Source organism: Phycodurus eques, chromosome 12 (assembly GCF_024500275.1).
Source record: "Phycodurus eques isolate BA_2022a chromosome 12, UOR_Pequ_1.1, whole genome shotgun sequence".
Classification (NCBI taxonomy): domain Eukaryota; kingdom Metazoa; phylum Chordata; class Actinopteri; order Syngnathiformes; family Syngnathidae; genus Phycodurus; species Phycodurus eques.
Window position 1 is genome coordinate 14,075,863 of NC_084536.1, and position 21,193 is coordinate 14,097,055.

Genomic DNA, 21,193 nt, shown 5'->3' on the forward strand with positions numbered 1-21,193 from the left:
GCTACTCAACTTCTCCTACTCGTCTCCTCGTTCCCAGTGTTCCTGACCCACCTCATTCCTGCCAGTCTCCTTTTCTGTCTATGCCGCCGCCTGCCAACACATCCAGGACCACCTCCATAACCTTTGCTCAAAAAACTGGTCATCATTTTACATCAGCCTCCGCCTGCTCTTGGGTCCAGCTACTTCCCACACGTGACATTCTTGTCCAAAATTCTGTTTTACTCTTGTATTTTACTACAGTCCATAACATTAGCAACCCAATGTAAAAGTTCATATCTAGACTCACTATATTCAGGTTATCAATTAAAATGCAAAAAATAGGAAACAGTTGGGTAACAAAAAATAAAGATTAGAAAAGAAAAGATTACAGTACAAAACAGTATAACGTTGCTTACAATAACATGAATTATGTGCTTTGTTTCTGCCATGTTGCCTCTAAGCTTTTGGATATTTTTCCACAGCCAGTCTGACAAAGTCTTCGGCGCTGTCCAGAGACACCAAGCGGTCCTGAACAAGTCGTACAAAAGAGAGACGTGCCGAGGTAAATTAGTCCCTACGCTTCATAAAATCAACTGCATGCGGCATTTAATTCCATTTAGTGAGCCTTCAATTCTGCTCCTCTTCTAATAAATTTGTGATAAGAAAAATAATCTAGACAACACAGATGCGTGTGTGTGTGTGTGTGTGTGTGTGTGTGTGCGCGCGCGTATGTACCATAACAAAGAGGTATCTGGTCCGATGTCCTGTTCCTGCAGGAAACAGGGAAGTGTGTTCCAACAACTGGGTCAAGAGTTCAGTAGCTCTGGTGAGACTCTCCTGGTCCCGATTTAAGTAACTTTGCTTGTTGACGTATAGCAAGGAGTCCACCTCAGATTGATATCCTGCAGGGAGAGAACCCACCCACCCGAGGTAACTCATAGATCATTGGTTCCCAAACCTTTTACACCACTAAGTACTACCACCTCCTCCCCCAACATACTTGGCTTTCCATGTGCCACCAAAATGACCAATATTAAAATACAGTAGTTTTGTAGGACCATGTGTAAATGAAGAAAATGAGAAACCTATTTGTGCACTTTTTTTTTTAGTTGCAGCCCTAAAACTTACTACATGAAAAAATGAACAAAACTTGAAGCCAATGTACAAATGCAGTTTGAAAGTATAATTCAGTCACTAGTTCTGAAGGGAGCCCACATACCACTACCACACTTTAATAATCCATTCCAAACGGAACTAACTGTATTGGATATTAACATTTTAACCTACATATTGTGAGGAAAAAAATTGCTGTTTTTATTTTTTTTAATTTCACTTTTTTTATTCAGGTAAGGCAATGGAGAACAAATTCTCATTTGCAATGCAGACAAAAGAGTCAAACAAAGCAAAATATAAGCAAACCGAAATAAATACTGTACATCAACTGCTCTGATCATAATCAAGTACTCCTTCCACTTAAGGATTTATAATCGTAAATATTCATCCCCCCATTTTCTGTTCCGCTTATCCTCACTATGGTCACGGACGTGCTGGAGCCTATCCCGGTTAACTCTGGGCGAGAGGCGGGGTGCACCCTGAACTGGTCGCCAGACAATCGCAGGGCACATATATAAACAACCACTCTACGTCAGAGAGACGAAGCAACCGCTTATCAGACACGCACGGCACAGTATCGACGGCCGGCTTCTTCGGGTCCAGAATCACAGGTTCATTTGCCTCTCAAGAAGACATCAAAAGTGTGGATAGGGAGGACCGCTGTTTTGAAAGAGGCGTAAGAGAAGCCATCTATGTCAAACTAGAAAAGCCATCTCTAAAAAGAGAAGGTTTCAGACATTACCTATCGTCTGCATGTGACTATGTCCCTGACATCTCTCCTTCCAAAGGTCGCCTCAAATTACATTACATAGCTAAATAGCTGTTTTACAACAAGACGTATGAACGCCCGATTATTGGCCGGCCGTTTCCCCAACCGCAACAGGCCACAAAAACAATTTATTGTTGACCACCCCGAAGGAACACATCCAACAAGGTGTAAATGGGGAGTCTCCACATCTAAAATTTTAGAAGTAAAGAACCCTTTTTTTGGATTGAAGGTGGAAAATCTTCAACAAATAACAGTCCAGTTGCCCTGATTCCACCTTTGCGGATCGTAAATATTGAACAGGTACACCATTTGTTAGTCTCGACAGTTTTGGGAACAGCCCAATGAGGGGGGAAAAAAATTCACTCTTAACACATCCCACAGAATAACTGCTTAGGATAATGTTATAAAATAAGATAGGATAATCAGGCCTTTGCTGACTTTAATAGCAAGGGAGGGAAAACACTCAAGTTTGGCCTGATTGTCGGAATGTTTGTTTCCCGCTTTACATCAAAACACAAACAACAGTGCCTCACCTAATTGCAGCAGGATTTTCTTCCATCGTGCTCTCACTTCTCGTTTGGCATAGCGGAGTGTGTGGATGTCATAATTCAGCTGTTCCCATTCCTTTGGCAAAGACATGTAAGATGGGTTGACGAGACGGGAAATAAAGATTAAATTACGCGTAGGCTCAATCGATTAAATGATCGTTAACATCAATTATGTAGTTTGTGTAGACAATTGTCGTAAAAAAGGTTTGTAATTGCTCGTAGATGGCAGTAAAGCACCACTTTTCTATTAGACAAGACTTCTGCCTGTCTAATGGAACCTCCTCCTCTCACTTCAACATAGATACTTGGCACCAAGATGGTGCCAAAGCACAACTTTTATTACTTTCAGCAATTAAAAATCTTTATATGGGTGAATTTATGAGTTTGCGGGGAACACTATATATATATATATAAATAGAGGTGCAACAATTCATCGATTAAACGACAACTAATCAATGAAGTAATTGCTAAAATAATCAACTCTAAAAATATTCAAGCTACAGCCCTAAAATGAGATTAAACCAATGATTAATTTAAACTATTCATTATCTGCAACAATAACAGGAGTTTTAAACTTGTTCCTTTATATAATAATTTGTTTTTGTCCATTAGCGAGACCAACCAAGCATTGGAACTTTCAAAATAATTAAAACGATTTTTACACCCAACTAAAATGAGTCAGTCAAAATGTCTGTTCTATTCCAAATGATACATAGTAGGAAGTTTAACAGCTGCCAAGTCCTTTTGCATTTCCAGACTTGTTTAGTGTCTAATTTATTTTCTTGCCCAACCAAACTGCTGGCCTAATTATCTGAAAGGAACATTGTTTAAGTGTTTAATGTGTTCCATCACCCTTTAATGCCGAACATGAACATTGTCTGTCACATGTACTGCTTCCTTAGCACAGTGTGTTTTCTAGAGCTATAATTTGTTTATTGCGATGTTCTGTTATGAATCATGTTTTAATTGGCTCTGCAAAATGTTGACCCAGAAAATGTTCCAAATGCGATCATCTCAATACTGCCACTGTAAACTTTTGCCCCCCAAATTTTGAGTCAAAAAATTGACCAAGAATTACAGGGGTACTTTAGTTTATGACAAGTTCCGTTCCTATGGCGGCGGCGTAACATGAATTTCTACAAAAGTTGTTACAAAAAAACGTGCTGTATTCACGATCTTACTCTAGCGCAGTAGTAAAGTCACAATATAAATAAAGTAAATACTTGAATGAAAAAAACCTCTAGGCCATGATTATAAAATAATCAAATGAAGAAAAAGTAATAAGTACAATGGTAACAGGAGTGCCTTCTTGTGCCGCGGGAGCATGTTTTCTATGTTCGTAAATGCAGAGATATTTTTCTTTATTTTAAACATGTTTTGGGGGGGCTTTAACAGATTAATGGAATTTTACCTAATTTGAATTGGGAACATTTATTTGACCTACAGTAATAATGGCTTTGACTTTGTTCATCTTTACATGCTTGTATGTATGTGTGTAATATTTTGTCTTAATCACAAACACCCATGTTGTAAATGTAACTTTCGAGGCAACTGCGGAGTTTGTAGCTGTGGAACATCGCCTGCCTTCATTCCTCTAATGTAATCAGCAGTTTTTTTTGACAATTGCGAGTCAAAGGCTCGTGTGAAAGCTCCCATCTGGGACTGTTCTAACCTCTCATGGTAATTGAATAATTATATTAAAATAGCTGAACAGCGATAAGAGACTTAATTAGTGAATTACAGAAGCACGTACGTGTGAAATGTTTTACAGTATACCCTTGTACAAATGTAAACGTGGGGAAGACCCAGCGAGGCACAGCAGTCATCTTAATGCAATATATGGATTCGCTGAAACCAAGTCATGAACTAAAAATTCTGTCAGTATTCTAATAGGATCTTTTAAAATTGTATTTACATAACAACTAGAAAGTAATTCAATTATTTTTTTTTTGTCTTTACAACAGTGTTTTCTATCCTGTATGACACAAAAATATTTTGTTACATTTTTCTTCCAATAATAGAATGACCAACCGATTAGAGGATGGAAAAATTGTGTTGTTGTTGTTGTTGTGGGTTAGTTAGCTAGCTAGAAATTATATTGCTTAGCACACACAAAACACTCCCAATACTAATACAGTTTACGTTACATAGGCCAGCCCAGCACTGCTGATTCTCACGGCTGTGCGCAGATTATATATTGACATGGCAACACAGAGGCTGAAACCCACATAAACATACTGGAAGCAGTGTTGTCGAGAGAATAGACTGTTGGGAATAAATTAATGTAATAAATAATCAAATCTAGGTTGTAAATGAAGAGTTCAAATGCAAAAACAGACAGCTCCATTTTTTTGTGAATTGAGTAACATTATTATTATTTTTTTATTTATGGTTCCAGGTTAAAGTAAATAATTTTATTTAAGGCAGGGGTGTCAAATTCATTTTGTAATGGGCCACATTGTTGGTACAGTTTCAATTGCTGGGCCATGACGACTGTGAAACCATAAGTGTTTCATCACCTCATCGTAGTATTACATACGTATACACAACAAATTGATGGATAGTTTTGAAATCAAAACTCAAGGACGATAGTTTATTTGATAATGTTCATATTACTGTAAAAGGGAGTTTAGTAACAAAATAAATGCTTCCAATCGCTCAACATTATCATTTATTAAATATGACTTTGAAATTTTGGTCCAGATTTTAACAAGAATCATGGAAGTTGATGCAAATGATCTTCTTTCACGAACCACATCAAATAATGTGGCGGGCCAAATGTGGACCCAGGGCCTTGAGTTTGACATGTGATTTAGGGTATTCAAAGGTAATTAAGAGGGCGATTTGGGGGAAAAAAATCTAACTGTTGAAAAACTTTCAACGAGGTCTCTGAAGTCATTTTATGGCAAAACCAGTCTACTCAACAGTTGATATTTATAAGACAGGAAGTCCTCGATTTACGAACGAGTTCCGTTTCTACGCTGGAGATGTAAACACGAATTTCCGCGTAAGTCGGTTTTCACCGTTAAAGTCGACATTTACGGCGAAATACTTCTGTTACGGGTATTGTCCCACGTGATTGTGACAACAAGCTCAGTGTGTGTGGGCGTGTGCGTCGATGTGTGAGTGAGACGGGACTGTGAAGGAGGTGTGTACAGTAGCAAGTGTAGTGACGGCGACCGGGGAAGAGTAGCGATTAGCGGAGGACCCGTTGACGTTGAATGTGCAGAGGAGCTAATAAAGCCATTAAAGCAGCAAATCGGTGCTTCGTGCCTTCATTGTGGCCGCCACCCAGCTCAGCTGTGCAACGAGAGAAGGGAGTTAAGCCCTGCGTCTCCCGACCACGGTCAGGTGACCGTAGCAGGAAAGGCTAACACTTTGTATAAAGAAACTAAAATACATTTAAAAAAAAATATATACAAATAAGATGCTGTACTTACCATTACTGTTGAAAGTGTGAAAAAAGGAGGGCGAAAAAGGCAAAGATACTCCCGGCGCACAAACACAGACAAGCACTATGCACTAGCTAAGCAGAAACACTTTGGTGCTCGGACAAAATGGCGGACGAGGCACGGGCCCTCGTAAAGTCGAAACGTCATAGGTCGAGTGCGCCGTAACTCGAAGACTCCCTGTATTGTTCACTCACTTCATTTTTTACATCGGAGTTGTTTAGTTTCACAGGGGTTAGGAAATGCCATGTTGAACGATGCCTGCCTGCTAGTAGTAGCAGCGTGACAAGATTTCCCCAAAATGACAAGTGTGTAAAAATGCTGAGTCTGGTTGGAATGGCCGCTTCAACCGGAGTAAAACCACACAGAATTTTGAAAAACGGAAGATTGGTCCCGGAGGAATTTAGTTTTGTTTTTTTGTGTGTCCGAAAATATGGCCTTTTGGCGGAACGTTTTTGTGTGATATTGACCGAAGATAACCTGGTCCAAAACGCCTTTAAGTTTGAGTTAAAACAGTATCACTTCATGATAACATCATATCTCCTTGATGCTTTCGTTTTGTCAACTAGTCGGGTAACCCCTCCTCCGATTGTTGTTGTTGAAGTTTCAGTTAAAAATATCCACCAATTAGCTGGGTCGAAATTCCAAGGGGTTCTCTAAGTCGACGCGCCAAAATTACTGTGATGTTTCAAACAGCGTTACTTTACAGATTTCACTAAAATAACGCAAATGGAACATTATTTGTGAGCAGTGTGGACAGCCACACTGCTGGTACTTTAGTCAATTGTTTGTTTTCCTGAATTTATTCGTTATGAAGGATTTTAGAGGCCTTTGAAGTGTTCATGTTTTAGAAAAAAACTTGTCACGTCGCTACGAGTAGCTGTGGTTCTATTTTTGGGGGGGCAAAATGGCGCTTGTCAGGTATTTTATTTATTTATATTTTTTTGCATTTGAACCCATCAAATTTAGGTCAGCAACATGCTTCTGATGTCCCACCAATGAAAGACTGTACAATTGTTGCACATAAACCCAACCGCATTTAGCGTCTCACCTCTGTAGCCTGGTCAACCTGATTTCTCAAGCTGATAAAAGTCTGCAGGTCTCGGTCCGATTCCCTTCTGCTGTATGAGGCGCCGCATTTATTTGTCCTCGGGCTTTGCTGCGTGAGCCACGGAGGCCTCGTTGCGAGCTGCTGCTCCTCCTCCGTGTCACCATCACTGGACTCGCTGGACAGCTGCAATGGAGTCTTGGATGTTTCGGAAGCTTTGCCAGTGTGTATGCTGCAAAGAGAAAACGAGTTTAAAAGAATGAGTCTTCAAGATTTTGGTTTCACACTCATCAGCTTACCGCAAAAATGCATTTTTCTCATCAATGTTGTACTTGAGATAGTAGTGGCAGCAGCACAGGGTCAAGTTGGCACCCATTTCTGGGAATGTATTAGTCGTCCTCGCGTACCTTTTTGAAGCACTAGACTTCTTTCAACACTCCTTGGTAACTCGCAATGATCCTAAAACGTGTGTGTCGTGGGATGAATACAAGCAGTGTCCGAATTTATGTCCAGCCCCTTGTCCCTGTACTCCTGACCGGAATCAGTCATATTTGTCAATTAGGGTTAATCCACGAAGAGTGGAAACCAACAGACAAAAACCCAGTCATGAATTCCTGAGGGACCTCAAGTCAGTAATGCTTTGTAGATCTGAATATTTACTACAGCGAAACCTCACATATGTGCATATTCTCATGTTTATTTTCATCTGTTTTGTGCTTCGGCCAAAGTAATAAAAGTACTATTTTGGTGCCATCTCGTGTGATATTGGTGTTGTCGTTAGGTTTAATTCATTGGTGGTGTTATTATTGTTGTTATTACTATTTTTGGTTTGTGTTTTTGCAGCATTTGTATGAATGCCAAAAGGTTATTTTAATGACTTAATACCGTTTGTGTGATGTAGGATTGCATTGTACTGCCACTACAAGTGTGATACCTTACTATTAAAAAATAAAACAATAGAACGACACCACATCTGCAGAAAAAGTCTAAGTTGTTGCTTCAAGCTGTTTGTTAAAAGTTTAATTCTTTAAATATGTTACATTATCATTAATTAGTGCATTTAATTATAATAATATTGTATAGTATTCATGCAGGAGAATTGGTATCAAAGAGACTGAATTCACCTTTGACCCAAGATGCTCCACAAACTTCTTTTCTAAATACAAGTACTTATATTCTTACCACATTCTTCCTTCTAATACATTGACTTTAAAAAAATACAAATATCCAGCAAATGGCTTTGTTACTTTGAGTTATTTGCATAAGTGTTATTAATCTGAATCCTCTCAGCTGCCTGAGGTCCTATCGCTCTGCATGTTTGCTAGTCTTGGCAAATGAGGGATGGGTATTTGTATTTTCCAAAAGTGGATATTCTGTCAGTTTCAGCAAAGCTCCTGAAGCCTAAGTTAATATGTCAGTGTGGGGCTGCGGGTGTGTGCCCGTGAACGCGTGCCAAATGATTGACACCTCATCAGTCACGCATTCTGTCGCTAATTGGTTGTTTTTCTCTGGCGCGGTGGTTTCCTAAAACTCTTAATTACAAAATTAGAGCAGGGAGGATTTTTTCACAATTATACACATGTACTAGGGTTAGTACTCGATGGATGTGTACTGTGCATCTTGCATTGCATGTTTATATAAAGACACTACAATGTTTTCTTTTGTATTTTATAAACAAACCAGTCAAACAATAAAACATGCATGAATCAAACAAGTTCAAACAAATACACCATTACAACTCTTAATAAAAACATGCATCGATGAACAAACAGCAATCAAGATAAAACACTTCAAGAACGAGAAAATACAGCATGAAAAAGTGGCGCAAGGAGAGGATGGACGTCTAATCAGATGCCATTAGTGGAAAACTGCATCACATTCAAAGACTGCAGGACCTGCTGAGCTGCAGCCTCGTGAGCTCTCTCCAGTGTGGTAGCGGCGGTGGCTCCCGGCAAGATCATAACCAGCCCTTGCAAAACTGCGCCTGCCCTGGGGATACACACCGTATAGGTAAAGCAGAGTAATCCGTCAGGGCAAGCATAGCTGTAGAACAGGTCAAACTGTGGCAGACCAATTCCAATCTCCGCACAAATCTTGTCAAGGGTGGTCATCGGAGATGCTGTGGACCACAGACGGGAGTTTGATTTGGGGGCAATGGGTACTCCCACAGCTCTTCCCAAATGCACAGGAATGGACGGATGGTGTTGCAGACGACGAGGAAGTTGCACCTCATTGGAGCATGCTTTCATTTGGGACAGCCACCTGACTGAGATGCTTAAACCATATTGCTTCTGAAATGCTAGTGACAAAAACATGTGCATTAGTAGGCAATATTTAACAACGATAATAGAAGATAAAAAAGATGGGTTCAAATTTGGTTAAAAGGTCTCATGTGGACCCACGGTCAATTGCAGTTAAACGCATAATCAAGCCATCAATTTTCTGTACCGCTTCTCCTCACTAGGGTCGCGGGCGTGCTGGAGCCTATCCCAGCTATCTTTAAGCGAGAGGTGGGGTACACCCTGAACTGGTCGCGGGCCAATCGCAGGGCACATATAAACAAACAACCATTCGCACTCACATTCACACCTACGGGCAATTGTCTTCAACCAACCTACCACGCAAGTTTTTGGGATGTGGGAGGAAACCAGAGTGCCCGGAGAAAACATACGCAGGCACGGGGAGAACATGCAAACTCCACCCAGACGGGGCCGGGATTTTAACCCCGGCCCTCAGAACTGTGAGGCAGATATGCTAACCAGTCATCCATCGTGCCACCTAAACATACAAGTATAATGTACAGCATTTTTTTTCTCCCATAGGCCGCTGTCATAGAACACAGAATTATGGTATAGAGTTGTTGACCGGTGACATTGGTGAAGAGATTTGCCGGTGAAGATGCTGGCGGCATCAAAGTTCACAAAGTCGACTCGGAAAAGAGAGCTTTTAAAAATGAATGAACGCAACACACTTCTATTTCTTCCGGAAGCCGGCTCAAAACGGTCGTGTCTCAATATTTGTAGGACTGTGGCTTCGAGAGGAAGTGAGAACGTTAGGCAGTACTTCCAAATGAAACACAAATCCTTCAACCATCCACTAAATCCAGGGGCAATTACTTGCAAGATAACCAAACTGAAAGTCCAGATTAGCAGAGCCTGAAGACTGACAACACAACAAAGAGCAATTGAATTCCAGTTGAATCCCCAAAGCCTGCTGGAATAGGCTCCAGCACACTTGTGATGAGCGATACAGAAAAGGAATGGATGGATGGGTTGGCGATGTGTAATCATGATTTCGATTTTGGGTTCTCACGATCATAAAAACCTTATAATTAGGGGGAAAAAAGGATTAATGTGCTGCGGCGTGGGTTGCACATGCAAGCTTCTGCGTTGTAAACACCATAAACACACCCTGTGTTGCTTGCAGCAAGCGTGTGACGCATGTTCTTCTGCCCTCCTTGAGCATGCTTTAAAGGTCACGTATTTTGGCTATACGAGTTAAACTTGTATCTCAAGCTATGACTTTACAGCTGTACCTTAAGATACCAGCGCCTTACTGTATGACCTTTTCGAGATACGAGCGGTCGGTTGGTGCATTTTTTGTCTTGACAAAGGAGCAAAATTCTGAGATACGCGTGCGCTTCAGATACCACCGCTAGATGGTGGCAGCTGAAAATCGGCCACCATCAATACACATTGATTTCCTTGCAGTAGAAGGACAATATCCATTGGTGGCGCTAATGTACCATTAAGGTGGTTTGCCAACTCCCAATTAACCCCACAGTACAACAAGGAAGAACAAAATATTAGGTACAGTGGTGTTTTCTGCTTGCGTTTTCTGTGATTACAGGTTATATGGAGAGTAAATGTTATTACTATGCGTTTTTATAGTACAATACTGTTGAGGGCTGGAACGGCTACATTGCATTTGCATTCATTTAAATGGTGAAAGATTAATTGCGATAGGAGGGTGTCAAGATACGAGCGAGGTCACGAAAAATAACTGAACTCGTATCTCAAGGCGCCCTTCTGGCATTAAGAAAATATGAAAAGTTTTGGTAATCCTACCTAAAACAGGAAAGGTTTTGTCTGATTTCATGTCAGACAGTGAGGAGTGAAAAGTGTATTTTTATATAGTGTATGTCAATATCTGGTTTCAACTATATCTAAAATTCTGACTACAACTGTATGCCCACCTCCTGCAATTGCAGTTCACTCACCTTCCTCCAGCACCCTCTTTGCCATAGAAGCAGCATGGTGAGATGAGAAGACAGCTATAGCTGTCAAACCCTCTCTTCTACGTTGAGACTTCAGGGAAAGGGTCTCAACCCCTTCTATCAGTCTATGTAGCACCTAATTGTTAGAAAAAACAAATGCAAAAGATTAGGTTCACTTCCATTAAAGGTCACTCAGAACAACAGAATGTGTATAACAGGCAAGTGCTAAATAGACTTTAAATGGATTGAAAAACTTTGACAAAAAACTTTCTAACATAACTCAGTGGACATGCTATATTTAAAAATTGCTTTGTATTTTGCTTTGCTGTTAGTTCAGTTCTTGAATGTTTTGTTTTGTGTATATTTAAGTGCTTCTTTGAATCCGTTATTCCATTTTGGTCTGCCTTACCTGTTAACTTAAAACCTAGAATCCAGCTGTGTTGTTGCGACTTTTGGCTTGGCCAATCAAGGGTGACTAGAGAGGTTCCCGCCGCATGTCGACCAACGCGCTGCAATGGAAAAACTGTGACCCTGTATCAGGTTCTGAGGCTCTACGTACAGTATACCGTACTTCTTTTTTTAGAACCACAAAAACGTTGCGAATGTAAAAAAACAAAAACATGGCGAGCCATAAATACGGAAAATGGGCAGTAATAAAGGAGAATGAGGATATTTGGAGAGGCTGTTGGCAATGATCGATCGCCCCATTCACTGACTCCGCGACAGAGACGCTCCACGCTTTGCTTTCTAGCCACAGGTACGCATACAATTACAAATATAGGGGTCCAGAGGTGGGTAGAGTAGCCAAATATTGTACTTAAGTAAGAGTACGGTTACTTGAGAATAACATGACTCAAGCAAAAGTAAAAAGTAGTCATCCAAATATTTACTTGAGTAAGAAAGCACTCGAAAAAACTAGATTTTTTTTTTTTTTTTTTTTTAAATCAGAGCATGAACATCAAATAAAATTTAAAAAATAATAACATATGGGAGTCGACACACACCTGCCACCATTTAAATTTTTAACTGCCCAACAACACATACATTGGGCCCGACAGAAATATTATTTGCTTTATTCGCTTAAATTACTTCATGAAGCTGTTTGCTGAACAAACTTATTGATTGTGTGTTCGTGTGTGACACCATAGGAATAGTGCAAATTTTGCCATATCTCCTGCCAAAACATAAATAGAAACATCTGCAACTTACCGCAAGGTGTTCTCTCAAGTTAGAAGTTGGCTGAAATATCCAACTTTGGGCAGTCATAATTTAAGAGCTGCATGATAAAGGTACTGTTTTTTTGGAGTCTGTAACATAAATAGTTGCTCAGCCCCAAATGAGTCACTTTGATTGGCTCGCGAAGGCCAACCCTATGAGGAAGTCAAAGATGGAGTCTAAAAATAGACCCGCACACGCAATGAAGAAATAAAAGTAGCGAATCACATGTCGATCATTGTAACTGAGTAAAAGTATCGCTCCTTCTTCACATAAATACTCAAAAGTAAAAAGTACGGTGCATTTAAAGTACTCTGACAAGTACAGTTTATGGAAAATGTTACTTGAGTAAATGTAACGGAGTAACTGTAGCGCGTTACTACCCACCTCTGCTCGAGAGATACCCAATTTATGAGTTTTTCGCGATACGATCCGTTGTTTTGATTTTCTGCTTTGATTTGCGAGCAAAAATCTGAGAACGCTGCATGGTAGCAGTGAACCCAACTCACTGCACAACAAGCAGCGGTTTGGCAAATCAAATCAAAAAAAGAAGCTGAAAGCGGTTTAATGAAGTTTACTTTCAAAATAAACATGAAACAAAGAGAATAATGTGTATTGAAAACAACCGCATAGCTTAGCCTTTAAGTCAGCGAGCTTAATATTCATGCTAACACATAATGGAAAACGCTATAGACGAGCTAACGGATAGCATCTACGTAGTGGTGTCATAAACCTTCAGGCTGCAGGTATTTTAACACAAATGGTCGAGCAACACATGACAACATTCATAGTCACATATTCTTTATCCTCTGTGAAGAATGACTAATATTGCTGCAACTTACAAAGGAGTAACTTGTGAGTTTCCATGTATTTTTGTGTCTGTATTATACTGCCGCCAGGTGGCCAAGGTGCACACACCAGAAGGAGCAGCACAATGCCCATTAGATTTAAGTGTGAAATGTGGCTAAAACTGTTTACTGCATGTTTTTATAAAGTATAATATTTTAGAGCGCTATTTTTGTTATCAAAGACAAAACATTACAAATATTTTTGGAGGCTGGAATGGATTAATGGTCTTTCTATTCATTTCAATAAAGAAAGACGATAGGAGTGTTTTGGATTTCAAGTGTGTACCTGGATGTATAGTTATTCAAAGGGAATACAACACCCGCAGTACCTGCAGAAGCTCATCTTGCTGAGTGAAGGCTGGCAAATCAGTGATGACGAGTTGCCTCTTCTCTGTGCTACGGTAGACACTTATATGCGAACCGGGCTCAAGCATCTGACCATGTAGCTGGTGTATAGCATTTTTAGCTACATCCGCTGAGCCGTATTTGGCATACGCAAATCCACGGTTTTGCCCGCTGAAGTTCATCATCAGTCGAAACTCCCACAGTGGCCCCACAGAGCTGAAAAGGGGAATCAGCAGGTCCTCGTAGCAGTCCCGTGGGATGTGCTTGATGTAAACCTCACAGTTGTATCCTGGGGGTGGGCCAATCCACTCTTTCATAGCAATGGAGAGGAAAAAAACAAGTCTGAGGGTTTGACATCGGAGTTGTGCGTCTTGGAAGAATCTAGTACGAACCGTTCTTATTCTCACCCTCAGGTGGTCCTCCATACTTTCGCTGGCCATTAACTTGAGTGACCTTTGTATTGGTTGTTTTCAGCCACTTTTCCAGCGCCTGCAAACGCTCGCTGTTCAGCACCTAAGAAGAAACCAAGCGTAAACTCCACAATGACAACCAAACAAAATCTAAAAACTGACTTTTCAAAATGAAGTCAAGAAATGGTCTTATTACAAAAACTGTGTAAACGGTACATGTTCAGTGGTACCTTGAGATACGAGTGACTCAACTTGGTAGTTTTTAGAGATACAAGCTGTCGTTTGGATGTTTTTTTTTGGGGGGGGGGGGGGGGGGGTTTGAGTTGCGAGCAAAAATTTGAGATACAAGCGCTGGCTGTATGGTGGCAGTGAATGCAATTCAACTCACTTCACAACAAGCAGCAGTTTGGCTGATAGTGAACAATTTTTAAAAAAGAGGCTGAAAGGTGTTTATTGCCACTCCCAGTTAAGGTTTATTGACATTCTCAACATAAAACAAAGTCAATTACACATTGTGCATTTAGAACAACCAAACAACTTTGCTTTTAGAACATCCTTATGCTAACACAATGGAAACCCCCATTAACGGGCTAGTAGATAGTAACGATAGTCGGAATTTTATAACCCTTTACGCAATGGATATTTGAACACAAACCATGAACTAGCACATGTAGGCAGACAATATAACAATGTAACATAACAAACAGGCATATATTGTTTATCCTTTAGGAAAAATGACATATTACTGCAGCTTACAGAGTCAGTTGTGAAACACTTTGCGTGTCTCTAAGCCTGTGTTCACATTGCAAGTCTAAAAATAGACTCGCACACGCAAGAATGGATAAATAAAAGTAGCATGTCGATCATTGTAACGGAGTAAAAGTACCGATCCTTCTTCACATAAATACTCAAGTAAGTTGCATTTATACTACTCAGACCAGTACAATTTATCCAAATTGTTACTTGAGTAAATGTAACGGCGTAAATGTAGCACGTTACTACCCACGTGTGGCTGTGTGAGGAAAGTCAGTGCTATATGCAGTGGATTCTCCTGGGCGAGAGGCGGGGTACACCCTGAACTGGTCGCCAGCCAATCGCAGGGCACATATAAACAAACAACCATTCGCCCACACATTCACACCTTCGGGCAACATAGAGTCTTCAGTCAACATACCACACGTGTTGGGGATGTGTGAGGAAACCGGAGTGCCCAGAGAAAACCCGCACTGACACGGGTAGAACAAGCAAACTCCACACAGGCGGGGCCGGGACTTGAACCCCCGATCCTCAGAACTGTGCGGCAGATGTGCTAAACAGTTGTTCACCGTGCCGCCGGAAGAAATCAAATGAGGTCACTAAAAGCTTGAATTAAAAAGTTTGAAAGCTTTACTCATACATAGGGTTATGTATGAGTAAAGTACCTGTAAATACAGTATATAAATTGAAATAATATATTCATGGATAAAACATTAAACCCTTGTTTATTCAGTTTCTAAATATTATTTTTGTCAAGTGCAACTAAGGTTACCTTTGGACAAATATAATGACAAGGAAAATAGCACATAGAGTTGAATACAAGAGTTGATAGCTAACCCTAACCATTTTTCATGGTTTTCTTGATAATAACCAAAATGATATTTAATAATACAATTAAGCTTTTGTATTCTTCAGGTAAACTGCCTATAGTGGGACCAGGTATTATAATTGACAAAAAAATGAACAAACAAGGGTGGTCTAATATTTTTTTTTCATGACTATAGATGTACAATTTTATATACATACAAACACACACACACACACACACACACACACACACACACTTATAATAATCGAGCTAATTATTTTTTAAAATGATTTTTAAGAAGGCTAATTCCATTATTACATAATTTTTCTAATTTATCGTAATGTTTTGTTTTAATAGAAATGCATATAAAAGTATTTGTTTTAGATTTTTGCCGTGGTATCGTTTCAGTACGGGCATCAAGGTATTTTACGCAGGTATAGTATCGAAGTCAGAATTTTGGTATTGTGACACCACTGCTCTATTTAGTTATGCATTATTTAGTTACGCATTATCTTCAGTTTGCGAACGGTTTTGGGATGGACAAATGGAAGGATCTAGAGTATATTGTGCTTCTAACTCACGCTGCGTGACCATCATTGACTCTGTTCATAACGCTTGGATGTAAGCTGAAAACTAGTTGTCTGCGCCGCGGAGTAAGGCAGAAATCTGCTCTAGACGGAACTTCCACCTCCACATCTTTGATTATCCAATCACAAATCTAATAGCATTTGTGATTGACGTCCGGAAATCGTTTTATTTTCGTCAAAAAATATCTCCAGTATGCATGTTATTTGGTGAATTTTAGTGTAATTAAAACAACAAACGGTTAATGTTGGCGTAATCACGTCAAAGTAGCTCTCAAAGGGAGCCGTTTACTCAGCGGAAGTTCCACTTAAACGCACATTCAGCAAATCAGCAGCCGCCACATTATGAATGAAGACTGAAGGAGGTGCACTACAGTCGCACTGAACTTTTTCTATTTAAAATAAATGAATAAATAAAAAAATTAAAAACAAATGAACAAAGGGCTAAAGAGAGAATGGCACTCAAGATAAAAGGGAAACTGTTAAAGATAGTGTTAGGAAGCACTTTTCATTGATGAACAGAAAGATTTGTGAGTTGTGTAACCATCATTGACTGTGCTTCAAGCCATGCAACAAAGGAAGGCAATGTATCTTTTTTTTTTTTTTTTTTTTGCTCTATTAGGCTGATGAAACTGAAAAAGCACTCGCTGGTGATAGCGTGAGCGAGGCAATACAAAAAAATGTGCAGCAAATTGGCCAACAGAGTAATTAATCTTTTCAACGACAACGTGATGTCCCACTTTCAGATTTTTTTCCTGAACAAACAAGAAAAGTTGGCCTGGATCAGCCAGAGCCATGAATTAGAAAAGAAACAGACAAAAGAAAAAAATACTGCAGGATTAGAATTTCCACGCTATTATGGAAGATGAGGAGCTTTAGTCCTTCTCACCTTTCCCTTTCTTAGTTAAAATTAATGAACAATAAACTATTATCATATTAATGTTGTGTTTTATTTCTTGGAATAGTGTCTTTACTTGTTTCTAAACTGCACTATATTTATCTTAAACCGCACACTGATTAAAAAGGTAAATACAATTTAATTTGGGTGCTTGAACGGATTATTTGCATTTCCGTTAATTTAAATGGGAAACATTACCTTGGGTTAAGAACATTTCGGGTTACATACGGGGTCACGGAACCAATTACGTTTGTAATCCAAGGTTCCACTGTACTTGGTATTGACGAGTACTCAAATGTAATAGGTACTTGTACTCTGTCTGAAAAAAGTGGCCGGTACCCAGAGTCAAGTTCTGAGGTGGCGGGAAGCCCCCGGAAAGGCTTTGGAAATTGACTGTGCGGACCCCAGTTACCCAACTTCCTCCAGCCGGGTGGGATCAATGGCTGGAGGGTTTTCAATGGCTCCAAACTCATCTTTGCTTGATTGGAAAATTTATAACATAGCTGATATAAACTGGTTTCAAGTCTAGGTACGTGTGTATCCGCCGATGGATGGCTGTCGGGAGTGGTCACTAGTTCATACACGATTTTGACATTTTTGTATTGACCAAGTACACGCGCGCTACAAATCTAGGACAACACCTTCTGTAATTTATAATTGACAAATGTCCATCAAAAACGTCGAAGGTGAGTAAAATATTGTTAGAAATCCTTATAATAATCTGAATTATATCTTTTTTTCCCCTGTGATTCTGCTGAATGCGATGTACAGTAGATTGACCGATTCACATGCATTTTTTGGAGCCGCCTCTGGTCTGGTTGCTTGTGATGTTAATCCCACTGACATGATGGCTCAAATTTTCTGGTCACTTCCAACACTTATCTCGTGAAATGTATCAACTGCAAATGCCTCTTTACCAGGGTTGGCCCTAAGATTTGTTGTGACCCTAAATGAGATTTGATATGTGGCCCCAAATATATAAATGTGTCCCATTCACATTATATTTGGAGGCCAAATGACATCTAATTGGGGTGAGAAAATCTTTTGTGCTCAAGGAAAATATTGGATTTTCTTATTGGCCTGAAGGGCCAAGTCATTTGTAGCTGAGGTAAAAAGGAAACATTTGTGTGTACAAAAATAGATTATAATACTTAAATAATCACAATATATTGATAATGATATTGTTTTGTTTTATTTACAATAAACCAATTAACCAATTATTCAATTATACGAATGAATACAAGTATATAAAATTAATGAAAATGTAAAATAGCTTATTTTACAAAAATATTAATTCCCATTTGATTATTGAATACTATTTGAAATGAACCAACTACTTATTCAAATACAACATTCTTAAATGTAAAGTTATTTAACTTTATTAATTCAACCAATCATTTACTGAGAGAAATAAATAGCAAATACAAAATAAATAAAATGCAAATAAATGTAATTGACCAATTTTAGGAAAATCTGTCAAATTAATTTAAGGAATATTTGTGAATCTTGACAATATTTGAAATAATATTTTTGATAACCACTGAATTGGACGGACCTATAAAACCACCAAAGAGAAAACATTTTTTTGTTGCCGTTTCAAAATGGTGGTTGGGGACCACTGGTTTACACCAACACAGAAATTAATTTGTCCTGCCCTAGCGGTTGTGGCCCTAAACAACTCCATAAAACTGTGTACGCCACGGGCCAACCCTACTCTTTACTGTACTAGTGTGCTATACTGTATTTATTCCTTACTGTGTATGAACAACTTAGGGAGTGTTTGTTCATTCCTCTTAATTTGTTTTTAATATGCATGCTTTGCGTGCCAAATTTTCCAATTTAACTTTAGAATTCATTTTAAAATATTTTCCCGATGATTCTGTTGAAAATAGGATAATGATAAAGAAAGTCAAAGTATGAAACTCACACCTACAAATCTTGACCCCGATTGATTTAGTATTGAGAAGTTGGTCAGAAATTGGAGCATTTTCACCAGTTTTAAAAATTCACACCTTTGCTCATATTTCTCCCAGGAAAATGATACTTATTTCACTGGGATCGTCTGAAAAAAAAGACATGTCTGACAATACTAGTCTCGTACCAATCAATTAGTCTTGGAATTTTTTTCACACGTAGGCCTACCTCGGTTACCCTTTCAACATGGCGGATCAACAAATACCAAACAAGTGATCAAAAACTTTATACAACATCTAAGTCATTAAAAATATTGCGCCACACTATATAAACTAGCCACGGCGGGTATGTCGCTCAATGGAAAACACACCAGAAATTAAGAAACATGAAACTATATAAGCATGCAACATCTTTGCAGGACACTTTCCGCGCCACTAGTAGCAAGCGTAGTCGTTTGATAAATACAAAGTACGGTTTATTCATATCCAAAGACCACGTTTTTAGATCATACACATACACTCACCGTTCGTGTTCAAGTAAATATATACAATGTACTGCACAAGCGACAAGACTTTTGTGAAACGGGGCTTTAGTGTTTTTGCTACCTGGCTCGGGTTGCTTTCCATCGTGCCTCGAGACGACGTCGTGTACGCAATGGTTGAATCGAGGCAACTCCTCTTGTTTGCCGAAGACATTGGCCGAAAAGGCTCCTTAATTCACTTCAAAATTTACCAGGCGGGACTTGACTTGAGACAAGATGACTTGAAAATACTTGATCGTTGTCACTTTATATGTGTTGTTTTTCAATATAAAATGTAAGATTAATTACAGTGTCGCGCACGATGGGAAGAGCCCTGTCATGATTGGAGGATTTGCTTGTCAATCTGGGAAAGAAAATACGTCATGATTGGAGAATTAATCTGTCAATCTAGGTATGGCACTGTAATGATTGGCTGATGATGATGACATAGTCTGACATTTATTTATTTATTTTACAAACAAGCATTGTAAATTGAGTATTTAGGTTGATAATGTAGTCAATTTATGACAAATTAAGAGTTGAGGAAAACGTTAAAGTTAGAATATAATGTGGAGTGAGTTGGACATATCGTACAACAACGTTGTATTTGTTTATATTGCACGAAGGCAGCCATAATGTTTCAGCCAATCACAGCAGCGTGATAACGAATCGTTTCTCATTGGTCATTTGTTTTGGATGTAACCAATGAGTGGGGCATTTTCAGGCGGTCCTCCAACTGATATGCAAATTAGCCACGTGCTTCTTCGGTGTTGTGTTTGGAATCTTCTATCTTTAATATACATGATCGGTGTGTCTATTTTATCTGTTGCAGCGGTCGGCAACCTTAAATACTCAAATAGTCATTTAGACCGTCTCACACACAAAAAAAATCACCGGGAGCCACACCATTCTTTTGACATTTAAAGTGAGGATAACACTGCATGGATCGTTGTTTATGAATAAAAAGCTATAGTGTGTTGCGTTCATGAAATCAATGAACTGCTACAGAGAACTCGAAATTTTATTTCTACATTTAACAAAAGTATTTGGAAAGCTGAAAAAAAAGACGTTTGGTTGAAGCTTACATAAATAAATAAAAAAAGTTAATGTCAATTTGAGTCCTCCACGTACTTATGAAATTAAAGCCAACCTTAAATTATCCTGCAGCTAACCAAAAATTCAACAAAAAAATGTCTGTTTTTGGGTACAGTCATCATTTTATCGAGTGTGGAGCGTGCAGTAAGCTGTGAACTTGAATTAATAAAGAATATTTCATTAAACAATTTCAAATATATATTTGCAAAATAATAGCCAATTAAAATATTTGTTTTATCTGATTAATGGTTAATGGGTATTTCTTGCAACAAAAGAATATATAGAAAGCTAATACACACACACACACACACACATATATACATATACATATATATATATATATATATATAACTTGCTCCAGAGTGCTCTGGAACTCAGACTAGGGCGTCGATTCACCTTCCAACATGACAATGACCCAAAGCACACAGCCAAGATAACAAAGGAGTGCCTTCAGGAGCACCCTGTGAATGTCCTTGAGCGGCCTAGCCAGAGCCTGGACTTGAAACCAATCGAGCATCTCTAGAAAGACCTAAAAATGGCTGCCGCCGACGCTGCCCATCTGACCTGACTGACCTTGAGAGGATCTGCAGAGAAGAATGGGAGAAAATGCCCCAAAACAGGTGTGCCAAGCTCGTATAGACATACACAAGAAGACTTGAGGCTGTGATTGCTGCCTAA

At 39.2% G+C, this 21,193-nt stretch overlaps 2 protein-coding genes across 3 annotated transcripts; both read right to left on the reverse strand.

The window, feature by feature from the left end:
* Positions 1–435: 435 nt before the first annotated feature.
* LOC133410812 (melanoregulin-like) lies at positions 436–7,282 on the reverse strand. The gene is given in 5 exon segments (XM_061692348.1): positions 436–507; positions 715–881; positions 2,395–2,485; positions 6,910–7,104; positions 7,202–7,282. Coding segments are annotated over 5 exon segments (606 nt in total).
* Positions 7,283–8,652: 1,370 nt separating this feature from the next.
* On the reverse strand, positions 8,653–19,686 carry LOC133410501 (dead end protein 1-like). 2 transcript variants are annotated; one of them, XM_061691781.1, is made up of 6 exons: positions 19,506–19,686; positions 13,938–14,043; positions 13,515–13,840; positions 11,126–11,258; positions 8,978–9,205; positions 8,839–8,895 (listed from the first exon to the last, which is right to left on the reverse strand). In XM_061691781.1, exons 1-6 carry the CDS (start codon positions 19,593–19,595, stop codon positions 8,864–8,866), a joined length of 915 nt encoding a protein of 304 aa, XP_061547765.1. In that variant the 5' UTR covers positions 19,596–19,686; the 3' UTR covers positions 8,839–8,863. The 2 variants fall into 2 exon arrangements, with proteins under 2 accessions (XP_061547764.1, XP_061547765.1); XM_061691780.1 differs by having other exon boundaries at positions 8,653–9,205.
* Positions 19,687–21,193: the final 1,507 nt, after the last annotated feature.

Excerpts from the sequence above, each read along its gene's own strand:
- LOC133410501 (XM_061691780.1), bottom strand. The coding sequence starts at position 19,595 with ATGTCTTCGGCAAACAAGAGGAGTTGCCTCGATTCAACCATTGCGTAC. Across the intron at positions 13,841-13,937 it reads GTATGGAGGACCACCTGAGG|AGTGGATTGGCCCACCCCCA; the intron begins GTGAGAATAAGA and ends TTGCTATGAAAG. Across the intron at positions 11,259-13,514 it reads AGCAAGATGAGCTTCTGCAG|GTGCTACATAGACTGATAGA; the intron begins GTACTGCGGGTG and ends TCTAACAATTAG.